Source organism: Glycine soja, chromosome 10 (genome assembly GCF_004193775.1).
Source record: "Glycine soja cultivar W05 chromosome 10, ASM419377v2, whole genome shotgun sequence".
NCBI classification, from domain to species: Eukaryota; Viridiplantae; Streptophyta; class Magnoliopsida; order Fabales; family Fabaceae; genus Glycine; species Glycine soja.
The window spans coordinates 4,418,668-4,439,678 of record NC_041011.1 but is presented as its reverse complement, the minus strand read 5'-3'; the positions used below and the strand labels follow the sequence as shown (position 1 = coordinate 4,439,678).

At 34.5% G+C, this 21,011-nt stretch overlaps 2 protein-coding genes across 9 annotated transcripts; one reads left to right on the top strand and one right to left on the bottom strand.

Annotated features, from left to right (window-relative positions):
• The first annotated feature begins 307 nt into the window (after window positions 1–307).
• LOC114372089 (probable serine/threonine-protein kinase PBL7) lies at window positions 308–3,866 on the top strand. 2 transcript variants are annotated; one of them, XM_028329483.1, is made up of 6 exons: window positions 308–693; window positions 1,535–1,725; window positions 1,947–2,136; window positions 2,224–2,615; window positions 3,213–3,472; window positions 3,504–3,866. In XM_028329483.1, exons 1-6 carry the CDS (start codon window positions 582–584, stop codon window positions 3,631–3,633), a joined length of 1,275 nt encoding a protein of 424 aa, XP_028185284.1. In that variant the 5' UTR covers window positions 308–581; the 3' UTR covers window positions 3,634–3,866. The 2 variants fall into 2 exon arrangements, with proteins under 2 accessions (XP_028185284.1, XP_028185283.1); XM_028329482.1 differs by having other exon boundaries at window positions 309–693; window positions 3,213–3,866.
• Window positions 3,867–5,305: 1,439 nt separating this feature from the next.
• Window positions 5,306–20,615, bottom strand: LOC114372362 (TBC1 domain family member 8B-like). Of its 7 annotated transcripts, XM_028329873.1 has the most exons (19): window positions 20,410–20,614; window positions 20,028–20,143; window positions 19,442–19,511; window positions 17,595–18,323; window positions 17,371–17,505; window positions 17,145–17,258; window positions 15,480–15,538; window positions 14,658–14,724; window positions 14,460–14,511; window positions 14,269–14,361; window positions 14,082–14,165; window positions 13,536–13,954; window positions 12,666–12,727; window positions 11,649–11,718; window positions 8,565–8,645; window positions 8,329–8,430; window positions 7,234–7,358; window positions 6,100–6,190; window positions 5,306–5,731 (listed from the first exon to the last, which is right to left on the bottom strand). In XM_028329873.1, exons 2-19 carry the CDS (start codon window positions 20,072–20,074, stop codon window positions 5,654–5,656), a joined length of 2,478 nt encoding a protein of 825 aa, XP_028185674.1. In that variant the 5' UTR covers window positions 20,075–20,143; window positions 20,410–20,614; the 3' UTR covers window positions 5,306–5,653. The 7 variants fall into 7 exon arrangements, 4 of the variants coding, with proteins under 4 accessions (XP_028185674.1, XP_028185671.1, XP_028185672.1 ...); XM_028329870.1 differs by lacking the exon at window positions 20,028–20,143 and having other exon boundaries at window positions 14,269–14,332; window positions 14,422–14,511; window positions 20,410–20,613; XM_028329871.1 differs by lacking the exon at window positions 20,028–20,143 and having other exon boundaries at window positions 20,410–20,613.
• Window positions 20,616–21,011: the final 396 nt, after the last annotated feature.

Genomic DNA, 21,011 nt, shown 5'->3' with positions numbered 1-21,011 from the left:
TAGTAGAGGTGATGACAACAATATCTATAATGTGAATATTGATGTCGAGGGGAATAATGATCTTATTGTCAAATGCAACGAAAATGTGTTCTTTTAAAAATTAAAAATCAAACTCAAAAATATTTTTTTTAAATGATTTTGAAAATAAATAAATGCATAAGTATTTTGTTTTAAAAATTATATTTAAAAATGAAAATTAAAACCATCCCAAATGACCCTAAACTTTTAAAATGCAAGGATAAAAAAACTATATAGAAGCCCAAAACTCATTTAAACCTAATTTATTTATTGTACGTAGACACCTAAACGACATCGTCAAAGGGATGTAAGCGAGAAGTTTTATCCAGTGTGGCGCATCTCAGCCAATGATGGTGTTTTTCCGACCAAAAAGAAACCAATGACGAATTTCCTCTTCGAAAATACTACGAAAATCGAAAACCAATCGTAGACTACCGATGATGTTCATGATGATATTAAAGAGCAAAGGTGGCCTCTTTTCATGTGAATTTTGAGTGATCCATTGATTCTTCAGCTACCATCTTATCTGCGCCAAAAAGGAAGAGGGAAAAAGAAATTGAAACATGGGTTGGATTCCCTGTTCTGGAAGTTCAAACAGTAAGAAGAAGTTGAAGAAGAAATTGGAGAAGATGGAAGCGCAGAACAGCCTCGTTGATCCGATCAAAGCCACCCCAGGTAGCCATGTTGCTGTAATTGTAGTGTTGGGTGTTAAAACAAGTCATCAATAGTTTGTGATAGTGACACCCCTCTTGTGATAGTTGTGTTTTCCCCTCAATTTCTGTTGCTTCTTTCTTATGAAGATTAATTGGGGTTGAATAATAATAAAAATATTGCCTGTGCTAATTTGTCTCTAGCTTTATATGGGATGTTTTTTAATTAATGGAATTGTGTGAATTTTAATTTTTTATGTATTTGGTAGACCTGATTGAGTCCTTGATGAGTGAACTTCCTAGGTAAAGATGGCTGCTTTTGTTTAACTTCATTTTTTGTGTTTTTCTCCTTCAAACCCAGGGTGGAGCAGATATGTATAATTATCTGCTATGCTTAGTTATAGGATCTTCTTAGGAGAACACTTTTATGCTGGTCTTTTGTGTTGGATTTAAGAATTTGTGTGTTAGCTTTTTTGGGGGAAAAAAATGATTTCTTTAATTGGTGTATTACTGACATTCGTTCTGGTAATTCTCTATGTCACAGCATGCAATAGCCCAAGTTAATAAACTTCCCTGAAATTATTGTATCAGTTTAGCCTTGTTATTTGAGTTGTTTCTTTCAGCTTAATGGTTTCTTCGTTTACAAAGTATATATATCAAGTTTAAAATTGTACTACTGATGATAGTAATTTGAAATGATGCATCCTATGAGACAAAGTATGTGATTCTTTTTCTGGGAATTTGAAAATGAGTACTTTTTGAATCCTAGACTCTGAAGCTACATGGGTTGGTTTTGGATGTTAAATCTAAACCTGCTTTAATTTGTGCTTCTTCCCACTTAAATAAGTCTTTGGAATGGAATGCAGGGAAATTGAAGAGGAATTCATCCATGAATTCCAAAGAGTCCTCCAAAAATGGAAACCCTGAGCACATTGCTGCACAGACATTCTCATTCCGTGAATTGGCAACTGCAACTAGAAACTTCAAAGCCGAATGTCTTTTGGGTGAGGGAGGCTTTGGCAGAGTATACAAGGGGCGTTTGGAAAATATTAATCAGGTGAGTCTGTTTCTCATTATTTCTGTGTTTATGAAGAGTAGGTGAAAGTTTAAGGGAAATGATGCTTCTTTTTTGCTTGTTATTCATCATGTCTCCCTCATCCATGTTGCTTTCTGACAGCCAGAGTAACATCTTATGAGTTTTGGCAGCATGGTAATGAGGTTTAAATTTGTGTAGTTTGATTTGGCAACACATTTCATGCTTTCTAATGTTGAATGTAGATTGTCGCAATTAAACAACTTGACCGAAATGGACTACAAGGGAATAGAGAATTCCTTGTTGAAGTGTTGATGTTAAGTCTTCTTCACCACCCTAACCTTGTCAACCTGATTGGTTATTGTGCTGATGGGGATCAAAGGCTTCTAGTTTATGAATTTATGTCTTTAGGATCCTTGGAAGACCACTTACATGGTATTTGTATTACAGATTTGCATGCTATCTCTTTTCAATTCTTTATGTATTGTCTTCTAATAGTGGTAATTAATGTTTAATATGCAGATATTTCTCCTGGCAAGAAAGAACTTGACTGGAACACAAGGATGAAAATAGCTGCTGGGGCTGCAAGAGGATTGGAATATTTGCATGACAAAGCTAATCCTCCTGTCATATACCGAGATTTAAAGTGCTCCAACATTTTGCTTGGTGAAGGATATCATCCAAAGTTATCTGATTTTGGTCTGGCCAAACTTGGTCCAGTGGGGGAAAACACCCATGTATCAACAAGGGTTATGGGAACCTATGGATATTGTGCTCCAGAGTATGCAATGACAGGGCAACTGACTCTGAAATCAGATGTTTATAGCTTTGGTGTTGTTCTTCTGGAAATAATTACTGGAAGGAAAGCAATTGACAATTCAAAAGCTGCAGGAGAGCAGAATCTTGTTGCATGGGTAAGAAAGTCATACTGTTATCTCATCTCATAGGTATGACTGATGATTTATTAGAAGGAAAGCTGAATAATGGATCATCTAATATTTCATTCTGGATAGCTTCATTTGCATAGTAATAGTCAAAAGATAGTGTTGTGTGGATTAAACAAGGGGAGGTAAGTATTTCAATATGAATTGGCCATGCTTGGAAAATTTTACATGCATAATTGGACTTGAGTGAGAATTTTTGAAAAGAAATCATTTCCACTCAAATAGTTAATATTTCTCAGTTATGTCTTAATTAAAAGTAACAAAACATGGTATATAATTAATGATTTAACTGCTTTTGAGAGGAAATTACTGTCATGGTAATTCAAAAGTCCTATCAGTTGATATTTTTTTTGGCTTTTCCTTTCTTTTGGGAGTCTTTCTGATTCCCTCTTTATTTTATTCCCTTCACAATAAATTCTTCTCATACAATGAAATTCCGTTTACTGTGATGTTGAAGTTACTCAAAGTTCTGCATATCCCATAAACTTATCGACTGGCTTTAGCATATTCAATTGTGATATTATGTCCTTGCTTGCTCCTTATTTAAGTAATTTGATTAAATTGCAGGCCAGACCATTGTTTAAAGATCGAAGAAAATTTTCGCAAATGGCTGATCCAATGCTCCAAGGTCAATATCCTTCAAGAGGGCTATACCAGGCCCTTGCTGTTGCAGCAATGTGTGTTCAGGAGCAGGCCAATATGCGTCCAGTTATAGCTGATGTTGTCACAGCTTTGAGTTACCTTGCTTTGCAAAAATATGACCCAAATACACAGACAGTACAAAGCTCTCGCCTTGCTCCTGGTACTCCTCCAAGATCCAAGAGGGGATATTGATATGGAGCTGAATGTTTGTTAGCTATATGATATTCTGGTGCAAATTTCAAACATCTTACAACACACTGCAAGTTATAGATTTGTAGATCATAATACCAGTTGTCTTATGGTGGTGATCTTTCTTCAGAGCATAGTTGCTAAAAATGTTTTGTAAAATTTTGTTCTACCTCTGGTGCACAGAACTGCTCCTATTTCCATTTGGAGCCAAGATAGTATATCCTCTTCCTTTTGTTAGTTTCTATTTAAAAGCAAATTGCTGGATTCATTATTCATGTTCCTTTTGTCTTACTGGTGTACCAACATTTTATAGTTGTCTATTCTTCTTGTCCTGGGTGTTTGTATAGTTATGAAGCTCTATAAAATTTGGCTTTTTCAACCAAGAAAGTATGCATATATAGTGTTATGTCCCACTTTCATCTTGTATAGAAGTTTATATTGTCGTGTATAGAATTTGCCTCGCAATTGTTCATGAACGCATTTTCATTACACAATACTTGAACCTGAGTATCATTGAATTTGCATGTGCAGGCTTATGATGATTTAATGTTGTAATAAACTTCGACTTTTCAAGGCTTATCTTATCAATAATATCACCTAAAATGATGACACATTTTAAGTTAGCATAAATTTCAGTGCTTAAAAATTTAGATTGAACAAAAGAAGTACTAACTCTTGCAAGGATATCGGACACTGCAAGAACATAGATACAATTTATATTCTCTCCCATTACATCCCAATAAATAAACCACACGACGCTGAAATGGCAAACGAAGTGCGTGGGACCTGAAACCCATTTAACGTGGAACCTGGCTAATACTCATTTTATTTATGGGATTTTGTTGGAGAGAAGTTCCAGTAAGTATTAGTCATGTAAACCAATGTGCTGAGGCATCATGACTCCTTTAAAGTTTAAAGTGTTATTAGCCTGTTAGCACTAATATATTTTATAATTATGAAGCACAAAGTTGGACCATGATAACTAATGGCTTATTTGGACAATTATTCGGAACATACTTTTATATGCCGAGGATGTACTTTTGGAGAAAATTATCCTTTATTTTTTTTTTCTGAAATACTTTTATAAAAAGAATGTAAGTTTGATTCGTAAAAAAAGAAAGAATGTAACGTTTGATGAATGAAAATTTTGATTTAGTGTATAACATGGGTTATCCAGCACTAAATCATAATTTTCACTTTTTTTTTATCACAATATTTTGATTGTTATATCACAATGGGGTTCAATCTCAATTTTTTCTCAACCACTTTACACCGACGTCAACAAGTCCTACTTCCAACTCTATTTTTCAAATGAATGAGCCAATGATTACATTTTATTGAGTAACCATTAGGTAATCAAAATAAAGAGTTATCTTGTGCTTGCTTGCACTCATTACAATGTAACTCTTTCGACTTGAATAGTGACAATTTTTTTTGAATCTGGCAAAACTCCTAGACCTTTTCAAAGATTTACATTTTGATAATATAATAAAGTTAAAAGTTAAAATATAATTTAAATAAATCAAATTGAAAACAATTTTGTTGACCAGCACGCTAACAAGCAGGTCTAGATCTATAAAAAATGAATGCGTTTTATCACAATCTTAACTAAATCATTGATTTTGTAACCAATAAGGTTATCAGTGCATTTTTTCCTGAGGTGTAGTTCTTCACTTTAGAAAAGCTAAACCGAGAGGATTACTTCTAAGAGAGACAAGTTGTGACGACTATAAATGGAGGGTGAAAATTGAATAATACCTGTCACAATTTTTATATTTTAGTCTGAACTGTTCACGTGTGTGGATAAAGAAGGCACATGTTTGCACGCGTTAAACTATGGTAGTGACACGGTTGTTCCGCCTCACTTTATTACAAAAATCAGATCAACACACAATGTTTTTGCAAGATTCTTAGTGTCAAAGATAGAATATGCTTAACTTTAAATGTATAAATGTTACCAGCGAGTGTTAGTGTCAGAGACAAAGTGTTCCTTCAACAGCTAATTGACCTATCAACATATAAAACATTCCTTACAATGGATTCCTCCCCTAACTTTGTGACACAATTAACACAGAAAATTGAGTAGTGATAATCAGAAACGGTTAGAACTTCTAAGTAGACAGGAAAGCACTGGGAAGGGTTCCAGTGGTAGTGCTCTGCATGTTCTATCTATCTGTTTATTGGTTATCAGATTCTTTTCTGGGAGAGCTATGGTCATGCAAACTTTCGCTAGATTCTTCAGCATTTGGTTTGCCCTGTTTCATAGGATATGTAAGGGATAATCTTTACGAATAATATTCACTTATCAGCATAAAAACAGTAAACCCCAAGCATATGGACATATTATACAATTCGGGAACACCTCCAAAGATTAATACCCCAAACTAGAAATAGAGAACTTTTTTGCTTGAAACAAGTAGATGTGAGTTAAAGTAACCGTGCACACCAAGATAACTTGTGCAGTGAATTTCAATTTCAATATCAAGAAATTGTTAGTTGGACTGGCATACTAACCAATGGTGAATTCTTTAGAATTCGATTTTGCAACCCATAATTGTAAATAACCAAATTGCATGTCCTCTGCTTGAAAATTGGGAGACAGAGAGGACAGAGAAGATTTTACCTTGTTTTTGTCACGCCAGCCTAGTCCAAAACTTAGCAGACTAACTTTCCGGGTGGGGTTTTCAAACCTTGGGCTTTGTACACGACCAGTCCTACAAAAATAGGTTATGTCATAAATGCAACACGCTCGTTGTATTGACATTCCTTCCCCACAAATCCATGGAAACTAGGTTATGTCTAAGTCCAAGGACACAGATGACAGAACAAACATTATTCACGGTGAAGTACATGAGTATTAGCAGCCACAGCTCGTGTAAAACTTAAGATCAACCTTACACCTATATTATATGATCATATATAAAATTTTGAAGGTTTCCCAGAATACTATAAAATTAAGAACAACCAATCCTTTCAACAATTTTTATTTTATTTTGGAGTTACTTCCAGTTCAGCATTCGAGAAGTGCAAACAATGATATTTACCTTAGGAACACACTCTCTAACACATTCTTTCAAAAACACTTTTTCTAAATGGTTAAAATTTATTAAAAACTTCAAAATCACAAAAGAGAATCATTAAATATGATGTAGGACTCAATTTTTTTTCAATAAGAGAGAGTATGTTCAAAAGAGTATATCAAAGAGTGAGTTTCTAGCATTTCTCTTACCCAGAGACTTCAAGCCTTTCATTGAAGCCCCAGCTGCTTCATTGTTATTCAGTTTCATGATTTCATCAAGGAACCTTAAAACCATTTAGGACCATTATTTAAATTTTTCCTGCATTTCATAGTTTACCAACTACAACATAAAAAATATTTAACTTTGTTTTGCAATGCAACATGGGTACTTAAAAGAGGCTACTGTTTTCATCTAGTTTTAAACCAGGACAATTATCTAAAGTTGTCTTACTATGCTATCTGCTATCTATCAAGGAAAAAGGGAAAAAATCTAAAAAAAAGGCCTGCTAATCATAATTTCACACAGTTTGTGAACAAAATTCTCAAGCAGGTTTATGAAATTACAATGCTTAATTGGTGATTCATACATGAAATTACAATGGTCTTAAGATATTAAATTCCAAGAGCTTGCAAAGGCAAATTATAGTTTATAACAAGCAATAACTAAACTAATTTCGACACAGAAGATATAATTGAATGCAGAATCCAATGTGATATCTAAAAATAAAATATATGTACCTTGGAGAAGAAAGTGCTTTGGATTGGCCAGATTCATATTGAAGGGTAGCCTCCAACATACTTTCTGCCATAACAACTCGCTTTTGCATCTCAGCAATTGATTGCATGGCCTTGTCATACTTTTCCTGCATATTTATTATACTGGAAATAGATGTAATCATGTCTAGTAAGATCCTTAACAGTTAGCAGCGTGGTTACTTATTTCTCTTTGGGAAATAGATCTACCCATCTTATTATAAAAGCTCTTCAATGCCATGGACATGCTGAGGGTATTTAGATTAAAACAAGGGTTAAATGTGTTTTAGGTCACCTAACTTTCAGTCAGAATTGGTTTTAGTTCATATACTTTAAGAACGGTGATTTTGGTCATTGTATTTTTTTATAATTTGTGAATTTGGTCTCTTTCCCCAGTATCCTAAGTTCCATAAAGAGAAAAAAAAAATTAGCAATTATAAAAAATACAAGGACCAAAATCATCATTTTTACAATATAGGGACTAAGACCAATTTTAACTGAAAATTGTGGGATCTAAAACACTTGATGGAGAAAAAGAGTGCTTCTCAATTTGTAGACATAAACAACTTTATCCATTTTAGCCAAAAACAAAAAAAATAAAACCTTCATCCACAGCCCATTGTAAACTAAAAACAACCAATTAGCAGAGAATATTTTCTTTCCCATGAGCATTACCAAGAGAAAAGGAATAAGAAAGAATATGATAGATATAACGAGATTTGGAGTATATCAGTTATTTTACTTCTTAACTACTTGTGCTTGCGTTCTTTTGTATCAGGCAATAGCATTAAAAGGATGCCTACTAAGTAGCACATGAAACATATAGAAGAGTACCCAAACCTGTATTGAACATTAGTAAACAAATGTCAGCTACATAATGGCTCTCAATGAAATTTAGATTTCAACAAGGAAACTCCCAATTTGATCATGATTCAAAAATGAAGTTTTTATTGTAATTTTTTTTGGGAAAACATTTGAAATGATATTCTAAGCATGATTCTGTTTACGAATTTTACTCTACAATAAACTGAAAAACAAACGACCAAAATCACAATGATCATAAGAGGGGGGAGAGACTACCTGAAGCACGTGAACTTCAAATTTATGAGCTGCAAGATCTTGCTCTGATCTTCTGCGAGCATCTTCAGTAACTTTTTGGTCCTGCTCTAGCCGCACTAGGACCTGTAGTATGGAGAAGATTTCAAACTTTTCTATACGACACATAAAGACATTCTTCTTAATCTCTATTTACTTATTCATTTTTGCATATAAGCTTACAGAAATAGACACTGTAGAAAACAGGTGCACACTAGAACCTGCAGCATGGCAGCTTCTTGTTCTTTCTTATCAGCAATGACTTGTTGTAGCTCAGCGACCTCCTGCTCCAACTGCTCAACCTGCATGATCACAAACATTTTGTAAACCACACAAGCCAAAAGACCAGAAGAAAAATGAGTTGGAGAGAAAAAGAAATCATAAACACAATTGTACATGGATACTGAACAAGCTTTCCTAGTATTTATGCCTTTTATGGGGTTCAATAAAAGTACTCTTAGCTGATTGAATGATTAAATGATATTTAAAACAAGCTTACTTATATTATTTATGCTAAAACATGCCTCAGGAATCGGTTTAGCATAATGATGTCTTCAAGATATAACAAAAAAAATGGTGGTGGTTGTTGGTGGGCAAGGATCTTTGAAGAGTAGAAAATGAAGGAATAGAAGGAAAGTGTGCACAATGTCTTCAAGGCGCCGATAAATACTTTCTTTCAGGATACATTAAAGACCCTTGAGTATGTCTTGCATTTTCAAAACTCAAGTCCTGACAACAGTGGTATTTACAGAATGATACTTTTGCTTCCACCTCTTGTGCACCAAAGGCCAAGAAAATGAATTTGTGAATGAATAGAGAGAATGCACAGTGGCCAGTGGGGAAAAATCTTAGAAAAGATTTGAATTTGGAGACTGCTCCTATTTATAGAAAATATGTGTCTATTCATGAAAAATTACATCTATTCAATTTATGTCATTTCATGAAAAGTCATACATTTTCAAGTAATGTCTATTCAATAAAAAGTCACACCTTTTCACTTTATGTCTTCTACGAAGAGTCATTTATTTCTAAATAGTTGTCTATGAAAAGACAGATTAAATGAAATAATACCAACTCTTTAATATTTAACAATACAACTTTTCATGAAAAAACACAATTATTCATACTTTGAAATATTCTCAATTGTTAAGGTTGGTGTGTAGTTATCTCAATCTAAAAATTCTCCCAATTTTCTCTCCATTTTCTAATGAAAAATACAGATTAACATGAAAGTGAATTCATTTCAGGACTTTCTCCCTATCCTATTTTTCATGATTCTTCATTTAAATTAATAGTCTTTCATGTCATGTTTCTTGTTTGGCATCTAGTCACCAAGGTCATGTCCTTCTGACAATCTTCAATCATGCTTTTTGGTTACATCCATCTCCTTCAACAGTTTCATCCTCCCCCACCTCCCTTATTACTAAATGTACTTCTCTTCCCTTTTGTTAATAACTTTATTTAAATACCTTTTTCCCTTTTCTCCATCTTTTCACCAGTTCAAAATTCAAATACTCCTCTCTTCCCTCTTCCTTTTACTTCTCCCTGTTCCCTCTTTTTCCTTTCCTATTATTCTGCAATGCTTTTCGTTTCCCTTTACTCTTCCTTCTCCGCTGATGTTCTTCCTCCACCACATTATTCTCTTCCTATTTTCCATTTCTGCATTTCATCCTATTATTTATTTTTTGTTTCTGTAGCTTATTCTGAAAATTTATTCCTAGAACATTGTTTTATTTGTATCTAGAAACTAGTTTAATGTCTATTTTAAAAAATCTGAATATAAATTAAAATAGTAAAAAACTCCATTTTGTCAACTTCAATTGACAACAATAGAAAACAACTTCCGTGGCTGGGATTGGGACATAGCTTCTCCCCTTCTTATTTCTTCAATGAAGGGTTCTCAAAGAAAGAATACTGTTGCATATTTATTGTCTCGCTGGAGAATAGTGTTTTGAGGAGGAATGCACCCACATATCTCTCATATGAGGGTTCATTGTGTTTCTACCATGAAGTCTGCTTCATTGTGTTTCTACCCTTGTGGTTATTGTTCATTCATCTCCGCTAACTTGTGTTGAACCATGGATGTCTGGCTTCTTTTGGCTGCGTTTTGCCATAACTTGTGCTCAAATCTATGTGATTTCTCTATGTTCATTACATTTGATGTGTTTGGTTTATCCTGCAACTTTCCAAAGATATAAACCTGGCCCTGCAGCTTTACCAAATATATCAACTGGCCCCATGGCTTTCCTAGAGATATGAGCCTGGCACTACAACTTTAACAGAAATATCTGCTGACCCTGTGACTTTCCCAGATAAATCAACCTGGCTCTGCAACTTTCCCAAATATATGAGCCTGGTCCTATGGCTTTCCTAGAGACATTAACCTGGCATTGCGACTTTACTAGAAGTATTTGCTAGCATTGCGGCAATCCTAGAGAATTATCTTGTCACCATCCCTCAAATTATATTATTTGATTTTTTCTTCTAAAAGCTATATTCTTAACAAGCTTTAGCTTAAGGGATAGTGTTAAAATATGTGAAAATATCTTAGATTACCTTTGTTACAAGTTTAGTTTTCCTATTTTCTCACTATCTTCTAGGACCAGTTACCTTGTTACCTTATCTTATCATGATTTCCTGAGTACTTAAGATTATGATTAATACAAATAAGGACTAATGCTCAAAGTTTATGAACATCCCATCGCATTGTAATACATCTCAATGTTAATTCAGTACCATTCTCTTTTATCTCTCTTCTCCCTCTTTACCTAATCTCTTAATTTCAACAGCTTCAAATATATCAACAACAATCAAGCCTAATACCATTGGTGGGGTCAACTACATGGATTGCCCAATGCCTTTTGGTTCCATCAAAAATCAAACTTCATAAAATCCATATAGATTAAGGTCTTTTTTAATGATTTCTCATGTTTTCTTTAGTCTTCTTCTGCCCCTATTAATCAGACTACTTCCATTTGATCCACTTTTTGCACAAGGATGTTTGTGTGAGAGAGAAAGGGAGAGAGAGAGAAATATTGATCAGCAGATCTTATCATGAAGATCAAGTTTAAAACACAAATTATATGGCTTTTTTTAAGTGGTCATGTGAACTTAAGCAACTTTTAATCTTGATAATTCATATAGACTTGTATGCCAAAATTTACTCAATATATATGGATGTATGAGCAAGAAGAAAAAATAAATTCTATTTTATTTTTACACATTTAATACGCATGGATGACCTCAATAAAATACCAAAAATATGAAAGATCACACAATATGATGAATCATCCAAATGGATATACCCTTGCACTTAATTGCAGACGATTATCTTCCTTCACCATCTCCATTAAAGCTGTTTCTAGCTCCTCAGCTCTGTTCAAGGTTGGAAACACACATTGAAATGAATTCATAAGATATCATGAAAATCTAACATTACTGCATGCATAAAGTTATCATATTAACAGAGCCGCATGGGGCATGAAGAGGGAGACATACAAATAAGACATCAAAAGTGCTAAAGGCAATGCATTATAAAGATTTATTAAGTGGTTTGGTGCAACCTAATAGCGGTGTAAGTATTTATAGCATGTTGGCAACAATGGATAAGTTCTAAGGGCCTAAGGGTGGTGCAACCTAATAGCGGTGCAAGTATTTAGTGGATATTGGTCGGCCAGGGCTAAGTTCTAAGGACCACCATTGAGTACTCGTGGATCGAAAATGTTTCAACTTGAGGGGAAGCATACAACGTGGAAGACACTCTCTTGAAGGTCAGATTGTTGGAGTACTAGTGTGAAAGTTGAGTAACATATAAGTGAAAAGACTCGTAAACCTAATGCCTTAAGGCTTTGGATTGAATGTAGTGTCAACTGTCAAGTTTACTTGTGTAATTTGTTAGTGACCTATTAGTCAAAATTTCCCTAATGTTTTTACCCCCCTTCGTATTTCCTGACACTAAAAAGATATGAGGGTTGTAGCAGCAGTGAAGGCCACACAAGAAAATAAGAAACAACACAATCAGAAATAACTTCCCAGACAGACTTCTATATAGAATCCCTCAATTCCAAGGATTCTCAACTTCAGATTTTTGGAAAACTAAAAATTTCTCTTGCACCAAACGCCCCCTTAATTCCATGGATTTTCAACCTGATCCACTAAAATAATGTACATTTAGTTAACCATATCTACATTTACAGCTTAACAGTTTTTGCAATTATATTCTAGAAACCTTCTAGCAACTTTCCTTTATAACTAGCAAGCTGAACAAAACATCAGTTTTGAAAGAGCTAGAATTAGAATTTGAACACCAAAGAAACTATAACCTGAGTATGGCAGATCTTTTCTCCTCCATCAATCTGCATAATTCAACCTTCAACCAAACCACCTGCACAGAAGCAGTTAATGATTGAAACTTAAAGAGTTGTACAAGAGCTGGTTATAATAGAGAAACTATTTATAGGCAAAATACTAAAGATAACTGAATCCAAAATTAAGCCAGAAAATTAGACTATGAAATGTAATGAATGTAATATGTAATATATATTATTGACCATCACGAATATATAATTAACTAATGAAGCTGTGGTAGAAGCATTGGAAAAACTACTGTCATACACTGCCAACCAACACAGGAAGAATACAATAGAATATATTCAATGAGTTTCTGATGCGTAAGATTTAATTCTATTTAAAAGGGGAAAATTCAGGAATATAAAAAAAACAAATAAAAAAACCACTAAAGAGCAAGCATATGTCAGAAAATTATTCAATATCATCTTATTCTGATTTCTTTTCAATCTTTTAAGCGGAACTGAAACAAATGATACAGACAGAGTCACAACATGACTGCAGCAATGATAAAAAATGAACTTAACCAATGAAGCATATTATGACCAACAGAAAATTATTCATGCTCACATTTCACAATAAGAGTCTGATTTCACATTGTAAAGATGCTAGCACCTTTTACCACTATTAAGTTAACTGTTAACCTGACTAGAGATAGAATAAGACAAAAGTCACATCTTGAAGGCATCAACAGTCAACAGTATACTAAGGTGAATTTATAAGTCAAAGTTGTGTTTAATGGTTAGTTAAATTTCAATATACTTCACAAATATAGGCCTTTCTGCAGGGAGGGGGGAATGGAAGAAGAAAGTGAATGTTGAGGTGTAGACTGTAGAGGAGGCAACCTGTTCCTGGAGATGTGGTAGGGAGCCCACTTCTGAATCAACATTGAGACTATTGAGCATTTCATCTAAATTAGAGGAATGGGATTCCAACTGCACATTTCCATCAGCTACCGTATCACTTCCTTCAGTGAGTATTCTTTCCTCTTCCAATGACCCTGGGTCATGTTTGAAACTGTACAATTTAGATGCAAGCCCTTTCGAATCCTTCCAAGCCCTTCCCTTTTTTGATCTTTCTTCTATGACATCTAACACAGATGGCAGGTGTTTTTCTCTCAGTTCCTTTAGTCTGGCCTCAGTCACTGCTAGATAACCCATACAAGCAGTAAAGACAAGCTGGCTGCTATCAAATGTTGAACCAACAAGTGATTGAAACAATGTAATTGCATCACCAGCATCTTTTGTTGTAACTAATGCAGGACCTAGAATACGAGATAAAAAATTGTGTTACTTTAAGGAAGATATAAACAATAATTTAATTTAGTTTACTACTTACAGATGCTAGTTTGCTCAGATCACTCATAAACACAGGAAATCAAAATTCAATACCATATAATTCCATTAGAGCCAGTGCTGTTCGAAATAGCATAACACGGTTCCCTTCAAATAGTAGCACATCCCAAACTCGAAGAACTAAGATTGACAAACAAGGCATAAGATAACATTTAAGAATATACAAAATTCAAAATCAATGCTGTAATATTAAAAGAAAAGATTCACTCCGTATAAATCTCACCACTTTCCCAAGGAATTATGTTTACAAAGATTGATAGAAACCAAGATCCAGATATCCATGCCACCTGCACTCCCAAGTAATCCAGATGATTAACTGCACCAAAAGCATCAGTAGAATAAAAAAATATCCAAACTGATTCAGAGAGACAATTACAAGAAGATTACTGAAGAGCAAAGATAATAAATACAAACCCAGTTTAGGAAATCTTTCACGCATTAATTCCTCAAAAATAAGCTGGTCCACCTGGCACATTAAAAGCTTCCATCATTGGCAAAGAGAATTACAAGTACCTTAATACTACAATTATCCAAAAGACATGTGACTCAAGAAACAGGATAAAGAATGTGTCCTTTTTTAAAAAGAAAAAAAGATAGAAACTTGATCATTACTTGAGATTCAATCATATCCTCAGTATAATAGCCTGCAAAATATTCATCAATAATGCCAGCAAATGCCCTGAGATCCCAATTAAACATTAGATAATATAAACAGAAGACAAACCAAGTGTTTTTTGTTAAACAATACAAAGATATTATCATGTCTTTAAATAGACAGCATTTTTAAAAGATTGAGTTTACCTAATAATCAATTACCAAAAGAAGAAAATCAGTGAAAGTATATGTGGACAAGTCTGGACAGATCTGCACTGGTACACTTAAGCCCACAGTTATGCAGACCAACTAGTATAGGCCCACATTTAAATGAGCTTGCATTCAACCAACCCACAATTAAACAGATCCGTGCACATACCTATGAATCCTTTTTTCCCCACTCAAAATATTAGATTTGTGGGCTGGTCCAAATGGTACACTTAAGCCCACAGTTATGCAGACCAACTAGTATAGGCCCACATTTAAATGAGCTTGCATTCAACCAACCCACAATTAAACAGATCCACACACATACCTATGAATCTTTTTTTCCCCTCTCAAAATATTAGATTTGTGGGCTGGTCCAAATGGTCTGTGGGCCAGTCCAAAAATATTTTTACTAACACAGAAGATTTGTACATATACATGTGGGTAAATGGGTTTGGTTAAACAGGTTGATCTGCAAAGCCACAGGCCAAATCCATTCAACTGCATATTTCACAAATCAATCTGCGTACATCTGCAATTAAACAAACCAAGATTTTGCCTAGCCCAGGCTATTGTCTATGCTGGAAAGAGGGACTGACAAGGGGAAAATATTAGAAAGCTTTGCAAACCTACCAAAAGGCATTTTCTTCTGGCATAAGAAGTAGCAATAAACCAGCAAAGAAATTCATTGCCTGCATGAATTACAATAACAAAATTTAATGACAGAATATGATGATGATGATGACAACAGTAAAGATTACCATTACCACCAGTGAAGAAATTGTTAGATACCATCAAACTCAACAACCACCACCACCAACCAAAACACAAGAGCAACAACTATGGGAATGCATGGTCAAAAATCTATGGTCAGTACATTACACCTCACACTTCACAAGACATACAAAATTTTCAATTGACTTAGGCTTTAGGCTTTAAGCATTCAACATTTTTCTAGCAAACATACAGTTAAGTTTGAAGGGGGTACTAACATGAAGCAGGAACCCTGGAACTCTCAAGATACACTATATTGAAATGCATTAACATATTAAAGCTTATACCAAAAGTAATTGAAAAAGGCATTAAATCAATAAATGATGACTAGAATTTAGCAGGCAGGGTTTAGCAGACCACTAGCAATAATGTTAGAGATCCAGCCATAAGTTGAAGAGACCTGACTAGTATGAAAACCTATACCAAAGTTTTAAGTTGATTTCTAGGCATCATCTATGTTTTAGACTTATTTTCTGTTTATTCAATTGCTTAACCCTAGGACCACCAAATGGAATCTTAACAAATCTTGTCCTACAACCAAATATCTTGAGGATGCAAATTGGTCAGTATCAAGTAATTACTGACTTAATGATCTTTAAAAAGCACAATGCCCACCTTGACCATAGTTCACCATTGTCACAGAAGCATAAACAATATATACATATGTGTGTGTGTGTGTTTGAGAGAGGGGGGGGGGGGGGGAGAGAAGTAGAGAGAGGGCCAGCAAGACAATTTGGTTTGCAAACTAGTCATTAATAGTATAACACATAAACCAGGCAGCATTTTTTTAAGTTATTCCAGCCTAAACATGTTTTTCATTAAGTGTTCTGCCATGGTTCACAAAAAATTGTTTAGCTTCTTATTTTGACAGTTTTTTCCCCCATTGTGTTTTTCATTTTCAAGAACAGTAGTTCTTTATCAAAAGATAACACTGAATACAGTAAAGCATAAATTTCAACATAACACAAGAAACCGAAGGAGATTTGAAATTTGAAAATTATGAGACAAATGAAATCCAAAAGAACTTTTCAGTTTTTCAGAACATTAACAGCTATAAACACATTTTGTAGTCCTTGAAAGAAAACTTCCATCATCAGTAATATGTCATAATTTGTAAAGGTTGACAATTAAGTACCCTAAATGTTGAAGAAATTACACTCAACATTTATCTCTATGCAAATTAATTTCAATAATACATGAAATATTTATTCTCTATATAAACTGTAGCAAAAAACATATAGAAAAGAACAAAAAAAATTACACACAGATTTTCATTTACATCATCAATAACAGGAAATTTTAATAAAAGGGAAAGTGACCCAGTCCCAAACAGCTTTTGGAGATTATAACTTTGAATTTTCCAATGGCACCACATATTTCAGTTTATTTAACCCTTTGCATGGAAAATACTTATTTGGATAGGGATGGAAATTGTATGAGTGAGAAGTCTGATGAAGCTTGAATATTAGGAAGTAATAGCAGTATTTTCCAAGAAAAACTCTTTTGAACTCCAAATCCAATTACCTGACAGTACCCAACCTCAGGGTTATGTCGAGCATATGCTAGTAGTAAACGCCTCAAGGAATTTCTGCCATTTTCATCCAAAGCAGGGTGACCTGGGAAAGTTCGTGGTAAGTCCTGAGAATGAAAAGTAAGGTTTAGTCTAAGGAGAGAGCCAGTATGCAATATAAAGCATAAGATGCAGCACGTACAAATCAAAATAAAGTCCAAGGCGCATGCAGCTAATGACCTTCTCAATCTGCTTTTTCCATTTCCCAAATGCAGCAGATGAGACATCTTGCTCCTCACTTTCATCACGAGCTAACAGATCCTCATAATAGCTCTCCACCCGTCGTTTCTTCACACCTACAAAGGCTTGCCAGACCTGTAACAGCAATATTGTAGTGTAGGGACGGTTGCAGTATTTTTTTCTCCAACAAAAGTAGACACTTAAGTGAATTAGAACCATTTTACCTCTCCTCTAAGATCCTTTGGGACTCCTCCTTGAACAAGGGATTCCAGTTCTTTCCATCGAGAGAAAAGTTCAGGCAAGTTTTGATCTACTAAAGCATTTTCTGCCCTTGAGCCATTTATACCATCATCTACAGGTTCAGATTCTTCTATTGATGGAAGATGGACATTAATTCCATTTATTTTCCCACCTTTCATTTGTTTCCCCTTCTTTATACGAGAACTAAATATTTCTTCAATGGTAATAAGAGATGGCCTAATTTCGGCCCAGCGTTGAACCTCACAAGTCTTTCTTTCTTCTGAATGGTGCTGTTCCTTTCCAGAGTTATTTCCCGTGGCACTATAACAAATAAAATTCCTGCCACTTGAATCATCCCCTTCACTAACCCTCCCTGGACTAGTACCCTCTTTTATCTCAGTACCTCCAGAAGTCGTCCTGTCACTTGAGTCACCTCCTTTGCTAACCCTATCTTGAATTGTCTCTTCTATTATCTCATTACCCTCAGCAGACTTCCTGACAACAATAGTCTCTTCCTCTAACTCAGAAAACTGCCTCCCACTTGAATCATCCCCATTACTTAGCTTATGCGGATTTCTCTCTTCTCTTACCTCGTTACTTTCGGGTTCAGCCTTCAATGTATCTTTATGTTCGTTCTCAGAAGTTGGTTCAGATGATTCAGCTACCTGTTCAAGGAAGTCACTCCATTTATCTGATCTCTCATCTTCCTCCTCCTAATACAATGAATATATCAGTCCAGGGATGATCATTAAATTGAATTTGTGCTACTTATTCTCAGAATTGCAAAGGATAACATCAAAGGGCTAAAATGCAATGCTTTTGTTGTTTAGGATCATAGTTTATTGAAATCATAAGGAAAGAATATTAAAATGTTGTCTATAAATTCATTTATTTCTTATGTTAGTGTCATACTGCACAAGGAACATCTAGGCAATTATTAGAGGGTGAGCCTTATCGCAACAGTGAGCTTGTTGCCTTGTAGCCTAGAGGTCATGGTTCAAATCCTGGAAAGAGCCTCTCTCTGCTTTTGGAGCTAAACCTATGTATGTGTACATCAACCCTCCCCCAACCCACTAATTGGGAGTCTCACGCACTGGGCTGCCCATGTCTAATCATATGGCTGCACACATTATGCATCTTTTTTTGACCTATTTTTTTCTCAAAAGAGAAGACACTTGACTTGACATTAGCTAATGTTGAGTTAATGTTGTAAGTTATTTATTCTTCATCTTCTTGTTGCAACTACTCCCTTTGTCACTTCAGGAGTTTTAATTTATTTCAAATTATTTATTACTTTGGAAAATCAAGAAAGCATTAATTACATATTTCCAATAAAATCCCTTATTTATCGATCACCTAAACGCTTAATTAATCGCAATACACTCTAACTCTTTTAATAAAGGTATTTTAGTTTAAAAAGACTATTATGTCATAGTGATTGGTGGAATTAATAATTTTCTTAAGATATGCATCATACTTTACAGGACAAATAATTTGAAATGGAAGGAGCAATAATTACAGGATGATTAACTCAGAATCATCAGTCACTGCAGGCAAAGGTTTGTCATTCTTTACTATTTATTATTTAACAAAAGCACTCGTGGGGAAGGATAAACTCCTTTCATTATTTACCCAATAAAGGAACTATGTCTTTTGAATAATGATGAACCTTAAAGCGCTGCTATTTCACTATACTGATCATGGGCAAATGATACATTTATTATATCCCAAAAAAAATGTATTCGTGCATGTGTACTTGAATATGGGATTGAAACATTAAGCATGGATCAACAGACACATGAAAGAAAAACTTAACTAGTATAATCAATACCTTATAGATGGAAGAATACTCCCTGTATGTTTGTGCGTATTGAGGCCTTAATGCAAATCCATAAGAATCCCTGTAAAACAATACGTGTAATTATTGTTGTGTCAGATAGAAAGAAAAAAAATGGAACATAGTACCACCATTTCCAAAACCAGAAATAAACCATTTCACACAACACAACAGGTAAACTACAATTTCTAGAGAAATGCCTAGCATCACAATCTCTGAACTTTTCTCTGTTATGATTGATTGAAATTTGTTGTGAATTACAAAATTGTGTAGGTCTCACTTTTTATTTAACGAATATCACTTATGATTTTGTCAATAAATTTTAATATGTTAAAAAGAGTATCTTAAAAATAATGTTCTTAGTACTTCTCTAATTTTCTCTAAATCAAATTGCAGTCCCACGGCTAACAAAAAGGAGAAGAGAGAGAGGGAAAGGTCGTAAATTCGATTTTTCCCGCTAAAAAAAAACTAATAATTAACGCTAACATTTGATGATAAAAAAAAAAAAAATTGCAGTCCGACGGCGAATACACACACATAACCCATGCATGGTTATAATTATACCATATACGCACGCTACCTGGAATCAACCTCCAATGAGCGCTTACTCAGTAAGGACAACAACATACTTTAAGAACAGGTACAGTTCTACAGCCCATAGCTTTCGCTCTGAAAGCCAAACCAACAGAGCTAACCCTACCACCACAACATTTCAACATCCAACCAATTACAAAGATTCTAAAACGAACTATTATTGACTAAAGAAATTTTCAGTTATCGTGTTCCGAATTTATGATCGGCATAATAAAAACCGAGTCGACAAAAAAAAAAAAAAAAACTGTTGTGTTGTTTCTCAGTTGGCGTGGACGGTAACTGCTTCGAAGAAACGTTCCAAAATGGATCCGAAGCGCTGGAGAAGGCGTGAAAATTGTGATGATTGTATGTTACGTGTAAAGGCGTACCTCTTGGGTTCGAGGCTGTGGAGGAGATTGAAACTGAAGTGCGCCATGTTCGGATGCGTTGGCGCGAAGATGAAGAGAGAGAAGGATTAGGGTTTGGTGAGATTGTTACGGAGGAGGATGAAAGGGTAACTAACTGAATCTTCCTTCTTTGTAGCTCTCTCTCTCTCTCTGTATCGACGTTATAAATCAACTTCGGTTGCCGCTGGTTTCTTGCAACATGTGAGTGTTTGCAGTAGTAGCCGTTGATGGTATGTTGCCACGTGTCGCTTTGAGAGAGCCCCTTATTAATATTGTTTATTGAATACTTATTAAATTATCTATAAGTATTAACGAAGATAATCATTCTTTGTACACATTTCTAAATTATTAAATTATCTATAACTATAACGAAGATAATCATTTTTTTTATTGTATACATTTCTAAATTATCCTTATAAACTGCTGACATTATTTTCATTAACTGCTTTTTCTTGTCATAACAAAAAAACATATTTCTATTTTATTCATAAAAAATAAAATATAAGTATTATGAAATTTATAATAATTCACACTAGTACACTACATTCAATTAATTAAACTAGATCAATTTGATAACATATCTC